General features: G+C 57.3%; 1 protein-coding gene across 1 annotated transcript; it reads left to right on the top strand.

The window, feature by feature from the left end:
• Positions 1–2,007: 2,007 nt before the first annotated feature.
• Positions 2,008–5,195, top strand: PPDPF (pancreatic progenitor cell differentiation and proliferation factor). The gene is made up of 5 exons (XM_054081318.1): positions 2,008–2,165; positions 3,379–3,468; positions 4,307–4,384; positions 4,547–4,643; positions 4,834–5,195. The coding sequence occupies exons 2-5, from the start codon at positions 3,414–3,416 to the stop codon at positions 4,943–4,945; spliced, it is 342 nt and encodes a 113-aa protein (XP_053937293.1). The 5' UTR covers positions 2,008–2,165; positions 3,379–3,413; the 3' UTR covers positions 4,946–5,195.
• The last annotated feature ends 2,155 nt before the right edge of the window (positions 5,196–7,350 follow it).

Below are 7,350 nucleotides of genomic sequence, written 5' to 3'. Positions count from 1 at the left end.
TGAAAACAGCCACATGGCTGTTTAAACTGCCAGTTGGTGTTTGTGTATTCAAAGTCCATCATGGCCAAGTCCTTCCCTGGAAAGCACTGAGGGGAAACTGAGGCACAGATGGAGCAGCTCGGTCCTGAACTTTGATCACGCATGCTCTTGTGTTGGTCTTTAAACCCTTATGTAGCCTTTGAAAATAAACAGTTTATTTACAGCCTTGTGGTGCCAAGGCTTTCCATGAAGTCGTCCTGGCCAAGTTCCTGGGAGCGTCCATATGGGTGGTGCATAGGGAAAGGTGTCCATTCCAGTGGCGATGGCAGGATATTGCCTCGATGCCATGTAGGGGGGATGTGGGAACATGGGACATGCGGAGTGTCCCCGTGCCGGAGGGGTTTGCCCTGCTGAGCAATCCAGCCCTCAGAGCAGCTCGGTCCTTTTGCAGCCCCATGGTCTGTGCAGGGAGGTCAATGTCCTTCTGGAGCAACTCAGCGCTGCCTCCCCTGTCATAGAATCATATAACGTGCTGAGCTGGAAGGGACCCACAAGGATCATCAAGTCCAGCTCCTGTCCCTGCACAGGACACCCCCAACATCCACAACTTGGGGCTGAGGGTGTTGGCCAAATGCTTCTGGGCTATTGTCAGGCTTGGTGCTGCGACTGCTTCCCTGGGGAGCTGGTCTAGGGCTCCACCACCCTCTGGGGGAAGAACCTTCTCCTAATGTCCAACCTAACCCTCTCCTGGCACACCTTCCTGCCATTCCCTTGTGTCCTATCATTGGTCACCAAAGAGAAGAGCTCAGCACCTTCTCCTCCCCTTGTGAGGAACGTGTAAACTGTGCTGAGGTCTCCCCTCTTCTCCAGGCTGAACAGCCTCAGTGACTTCGACCACTCCTCACAGGGTTTCTCCTCTAAACCCTTCACCAACTCTGTGCCCTTCTCTGGATGCTCTCCAGTACCTTTAGATCCTTTTTATCCTGTGGCACCCAAACCCACTCCCAGTGCGGAGCAGAGCAGGGCAATCCTGAGGACAGGCACGGCTGGACGTTCTGTGCTGGATGCACCCAGGACACGGTTGTCCCTCTTGGCTGCCAGGACTCACTGCCAGCTCCTAGTCAACTTGTCACAGACCAGAACCCCCAGACCCTCTTCGTAGGGCTGTACCCAGACACATTGTGAGGGTGGAGAGGCATCGGAACGGGCTGCCCAGAGCAGCGGTGGCTGCCCCGTCCCTGGAAGCGTTCAAGGCCAGGGTGGATGGAGCTTGGAGCAACCGGATCCAGTGGGAGGTGTTGGTTCCCATGGCAGGGGCTGGAACTGGGTGGGCTTTGAGATCCCTTTCAACCCAGACCATTCCATGATTCTATCAACCAGAGCTGTATTTCCGTGTGGCTTCTACTCAAACCTTGCTGCAGGCTTTTTGTTTTGAAATGAAGCCTTCTCCCCCCAAACAGATACCGCCCACCCATCTTAGAACCCCTTCAAATCCAGATTTAGTTATTTAGTCATTTATAATCTCATTTAAAAGCGCACCCCCCCAGTAACGCCGAACTCCCCCCAGAGCGCCCAGCTCCCGCGCAAACCCCGCCCCTCCAGGGGCCGCGACCAAGGCAACATAGAGGCAGCGCCTCTGATTGGCAGAGAGTCGCTGGGGGCGTGACCTAATAGTTCTGGGGCGGGGTCTGCACCGCCTCCCATTCCGATTGGTGAAGAGCCTCGAGGGGGCGTGACCTGATGTTGTGAGGGAGGGACCGGAAGCCCCCACTGATTGGTGGAGAGCTCCGAGGGTGGGCGTGGCCAGAGAGCTATGGGGCGTGGCCGGCAGGACCGGCCTATCTCGATCGGCAGCGAACTCCATAGGGGGCGTGGTCTAAGGGCTTTGGGGGCGGAGTCGGCAGGAGCACCCCATCTCGATTGGCGGAGAGCCTTGAGGGGCGTGGCCTGAGAGCTATAGGGCTGAGCCGGAAGCACCGCCTCCCATTCCGATTGGCGGATAGCCGCCTGGGGGCGTGGCCAGAGCTGCTACATCGGCGCGCGGGGGGCGTGGCCGGCAGCGCCGCGGCTCAGGCCGTGCGGTGCGGAGCGGACGCGAGCGCTGCTGCGTTCCCCGGGCGGCGCCGCCGCCGAGCGGCCCCCGCGGCCCTAGTGCCCGCCTGCCGGATCCCCGCCGCCCAGCCCAGGTGCGCTGCGACCGGGAACTGCAGCCCAGGCGGGGTGGGAGGGAACGCGGGGCTCGAGGGAATGGAGGTGGTTGCGTTGGAAAGGGTCAGCTGCGGGGCTGCCCCGAGTCCTTTCGGGGAAAGCTTCCGGGAGATGGCTCCGTGCCTCAGTTTCCCCGCTAGGACTTGCTGTATTAACGCGAATGTCAGTGCATGGACGACGTTTTGTAACGGGACACCCAAAAAGTGGGTGCACCTTTAGACCAGGGAAGGGTTCAGCAGGCGATGGGGAGGACTTGGATGTCCAGAGGGTGGTGGGGGTCCCAGGCTACAGCAGGAGATGGCGAGAGGACTTGGATGTCCAGAGGGTGGTGGGGGTCCCAGGCTCCAGCAGGAGCTGGGGAGAGGACTTGGGTGCCCACAGGGTGGTGGGGGTCCCAGGCTCCAGCAGGTCCTGGATGTCCAGAGGGTGGTGAGGGTCCTGGGGCGCTGGTTGCAGTGAGGCTCCGTAGCCTCCTGCAGGGCCAGGGCACTGCAGCTTGTGTTGGAAAGCAGTGCCTTTTGTTGTTTGTGCCTTGCTTGGCCAAGAGGGGATTGGACCATGGGGCATGGGCAGAGTCAGCACCTTAGGAGGACGGTGCCATGTACCAGGAGAAGGAAAATATTTCCTAAATGAGGACTGGGCTTCTTGTGGGCTGGGGAGAGCAGTTTGCTTGCCCGTGGAGGGGGTGTTGCTCATGACAGCACGCGGCAGGCAGGTTTGCCCTTGGCTCAGGGGTGCCTCGGACAAGCTGGGGCTGGAACCCCTTCCACGCAAATCCTTGGTATGTGCTCGGAGCAGAACACTCCTTTGCTGCTTATGCAATCGCTGCCTGAGATTTCCTAACTCCCAGCTGCTGCTACAAAGCAAGGAACTTGGTTGGTGCAGGAGGAATGTGCAGGGACGCTGCTGCGCAGGCCTGTGCTCTGTGCAAGCAGTGCTTTTCCGAGGAGTTATTTTGGCTCTGCACGTAGTTCTTAGTTCCGCAGCTGTGGATTTCAACTGTGTGTGGCACCGTGAGCGCTAACCTCTGTACACACTTGGAAGGCGTTGTGTGTCAAATGCCTTGAGAAATGACGCTAGGACCATTTAAACTCCTTCTCATGGGTGGGTGCGTGTCAAGCCCCGGGTGGGTGAGGGTGCGGGGGCCGTGCTGAAGCTGCTCTGCAATGACAAACATCCCTTTGTGCACAGGTTTGAGATCTGCACAAGAACCAAGATCAAGAACCATGGCATCCATCCCATCAAGCGGCTCGCTCATGGCGACACACAACTACTACAGAAGTAAGGGGGCAGCGCTGGGTGGGTGCTCAGGGTGGTGGGTGAGTGGGCAGAGCACTCTGTGGGGCTGGGGGGGGTACAGCTCCAGCAGAGATGAAGCTGAGCTCAGGTGTGAGCTTTCAGCTGAAGCCCCACGAGAGCTGGCAGGATCCTTGGTGAGAAAGGGGGCAGCCAGTAGCCATCCATCCTGCTCCTTGGAGCCTCCTTTGGGCCACCACAGCCCCTGCCCGGCTGGAGGTGCGTCTTGCAGTCTCCTTTACTTGTTATTAAAGTTGTAGATGACGGGAGGTGACAGCTTCAAATGCGTCTTGCACTGTTGCCGTGGAAATGATCTGCAAAACCGGTTTGGGCGACGGCAGCTACTGATACATTGCCAGAGGAGAGGTTTTCTGGTTTAATGGACTGCTTAAACCAGAGAGAATTAGAGTATTTGCCTTGAGCTGAAACTAGTAACAGGCTTGTAGCAGTTGGACTAAAACTGCATGGATTACGTGCAGGAATCTGCATCCTCTTGGCCTCAGGTAGTCTGGAAGGGCTTCTCAAGTTGCATACAGATGTAAAGCCATTAAATAAAGTCCTTAGGGTTGCAAGTGTTTTGCTACAGTGGTGTTCAGGTCCTTCTCTGCTCCCTGCTGTTGACAAGCTTGCAATCCCACTAGTGTTCCTTTCCTGGTGGCTTGTATTGACTTAATGCTAAAGCTGAGCGAGTACGTACTGGAGTGAGGTGGTGATGTGACTGAGGCGTTATCACCCCAGGGATGGCCACACCAAGGCTATACTTTGGTTTTCATGACGTGGCTGGGGGTCAGGGGGTGGGTCTGATGGCCAGATTTCTTCGCAGGACGCCTGAGCTCCACATCCAGCAACAGCTCCTGCGGCAGCTCGGAATATTCTGGGGAGGTCATCCCCCACCCTCCGGGTAAGTGTTGCTTCTCCTGACTTGAGGTCATGGGAGGACTCTGCTCCTGGCCCCTTCCACTGCAAATCTCCCTGGAGGTGACCCAGCCTCTCCAGTGGGATGCGACTAGGGTAGTCCAGGTTGCACTGACCTGGACCTTCCCTGGCACACACTGTCCCTCAGGTCTGCCCAAGTCTGACCCTGGCCACTGGTGGGCCAGCTTCTTCTTTGGGAAGACGACCCACTCGGCCATGACAACCGTGTCAGAATCCCCAGAGAGGTGAGTGCTTTCCTTGGATGACACAAGGGAGAGCTGATGCAGCACCCGTGGCGGTGGGAGACAGCCACTGGGCATCCTGGTCCCATGGGCGATGTCTTCATGCCGAGGGCACCGACTCTTTTGCTGCAAAAATAAATGCAGATGCAACACCTCGGTGTTGGCCTGACCCTTTCTCTGCTCTGTCTTGCAGCTTGGGAGCACTGCAGGTGACAATGGGACCAATGGCTTGTGGCCTGGCGCCGGCCCCTGGAGCGGGACGGAGGCGCCACGCCAGTGAGCCCAGCTCTGGCCCCTCAGCCTGAGTGGATCGACGGCTGCTCCCCATGCCGGCGGGCACATCCCCTTCCCCCCGTAGAGTAGGCAGGCTGCTCCGAGGCAAAGATGCTGCTTTGTAATACAAAAAAGCGTGCGGCAACCCCCTGATGATTCCCACACCAGCCTTTTTACTCTTTCTTAATGCAGCTACGCCCTTTCTGCGCAGACTTGGTAACAGGTTTTATTCACCTTGTACTTGTACAATGTCAACTAATAAAGTCAAGCAGCCTTTTCAAACCCTGTTCTTCATCTGGGCTGGGAGGACGGAGCGGTGCTGCGGGTGTTGGTGGGGCCAGACTGGGACACGGTGCAGCGTCTAACCGCAGCAGGGGCCGGTAGCGCCAGATTGGTTGGTAACGTGATGGCACGGCCTTGCCAGTGACTCACTGGTGTGTGTTTTGCCTGTGAGCAAGATCCGGCTTTGCTGTGGTGATGCTGCAAACACCGCTTCCCCCACCCATTGCTCTGTACTTGGCTGCACAGCGTGTCCCTGCTGGCGCTGAACGCTGCGTGTTGCTGTCCTGCCCTGCTCCCTGCCTCTGGGGCACCAGTGCCTTGTGGGAGCGAGGCTTCTGGCTGGGTCTGCTCGGGGCTGGAGGAAGAATTTGAATGCAGAGCGAGCCCTGCGTAATGTGGGGAGAGGTAAGGCTTGCTCAGAGCTTGCATTTTGTGGGTCTGATATCAGACTGGAGCTTGTGGTGCTGATAGAAGCTTTGGGGTGCACTGGGCTGGGCACCCCTTGACCCCAGCTGGCCTCAAGTGGTGTTTTGACTGGTTTTTGCCTTCAGCTAATTAGCTTGGCTTTTTGTCCTTTCTGTGATCAACCTGATAGCATGGGAGTTCTGCTTGATAAAGCACTGAGAAAACAAGTGCCTACATGCAAGGGAGGGCAAGGTCTGTGTTCCTGCTGGAAGTAAACAAAACCCTGCCAGGGCTGATGGAAAGATGCCAAATCTTCCTCCTTTGAGCCCCAGGATGAGTTATGGGGCAATCTGTGTGCACCAGGCTCTGCAGCCCCAATGACAGCCAGGGGACCGCTGAGCTGTGGCTTTGTACCCCGCTGGCATCCTGTGCAGGCAGGGCAAAGGGCAAAGCCGGGTGTTGAGGCAGCTCCGGGCTGCGTGGCGCAGGGAGCAGCTGGAGCGGAGGCGGCTGCTCTGCTTTTTGTCTGCGCTGCAGGGGCATCCAAGGTCACCTCCAGCTTCACTTCTTTATCATGGTACGGAGAAGTGTTGTGCAAGCTTTGCCCAGAGCTCTGTCTCCAGGCAGCTTTCCTTGTCCTCAGGCAGGGGGTTCATGTGTCCCTTGTCCCTAGGAGGGGGCTGGGGCAGCACTGGGACCTCTGTTCACCCTGTGTAAGCATTTGTGTCTGACGGGAATGGCTGTGGAGGGCTGTGCGGGGCCAGCAGCCTTGGGCACAGAGTTTGGACCCCTGAGGCTGCCAGCACCCTGTGGTTGACATCCATGTCCATGGCAGCACATCATCGCCCCGAGACTGATCTGGACTGACATCCAGCCGGGCAGCAAATGCACCTGCATGCTTGTGGCTGTGTATCACAAGAGGCACGTGGCAGCCTTTGAGCTTCATGAACTCCAGGAAAATCAGGAAGAAAAATGAATTCCTTTCTGACTAAGACAAGACGAGACGTGTTATGTGGCTGCTGAGCTGGAAGGGTGGCTGTGGCATTGGCTTATACCAGAAAGCACTGCTCCACAGTCTTCCCATGCTTGGGCAAAGCCCTTTGGCTGCTGCCCAGCCTGGGGTGTCTCAGTGGAGTGGTGGGGTCTCATCTGCTACTGGTTCCTAGCAGAAGCCCCAGAATTTGGCAAGACAAAGGGGTTTTTTTTCTGAGCCTTCAGCCCCAGCCGATAAAAGCGTGGACACAGAAAGGTAGAGTCAATATTGTTTGTTGGGCACGTGATGCAGAGGGTGAGACCGAGAGCCTGTCCCGAAGCACCCAGGGGAGGTTGTGGCTGAGCAAAGGCAGCAATCCTTTTGTCTCTGTTTTTCATCTGGGCGCTTTCCCTGGCCTGACCCAGCTCTGGGCAAACTGCTATGACCACGTGCTGCACCGCCACCAGCACATTGATGCTCCTTCATCCCTCTTTTGGATGCCATGTGGGGGTTAAGCTCATTCCCACGTTGCTGCAGGGTAGGTTGGGTTTTCAGCTGTGACCACAGCCTCAGTAAGTTGCCCTGATGCCAATGCCTCCCTGTCCAGCGGAGCAAAACCACCTGTAAAACCCCGGCTGAATAAGATTTTTCTGAATGCCTGTGAAGTCTCACAGACTTGAGCTCCTGCTCTCCTAGGAATGAAAAACCAGGGAGAGCCCAGCCCTGCCTTGGCTGTGCTCCCAGGCTGCTTCGTGGCATGGTCAGGAACAAAGGCAG

This window comes from Cuculus canorus, chromosome 16, assembly GCF_017976375.1.
Source record: "Cuculus canorus isolate bCucCan1 chromosome 16, bCucCan1.pri, whole genome shotgun sequence".
NCBI classification, from domain to species: domain Eukaryota; kingdom Metazoa; phylum Chordata; class Aves; order Cuculiformes; family Cuculidae; genus Cuculus; species Cuculus canorus.
Note: the sequence above shows the minus strand (reverse complement) of the source record. Positions and strands in the feature narration are given on the sequence as shown.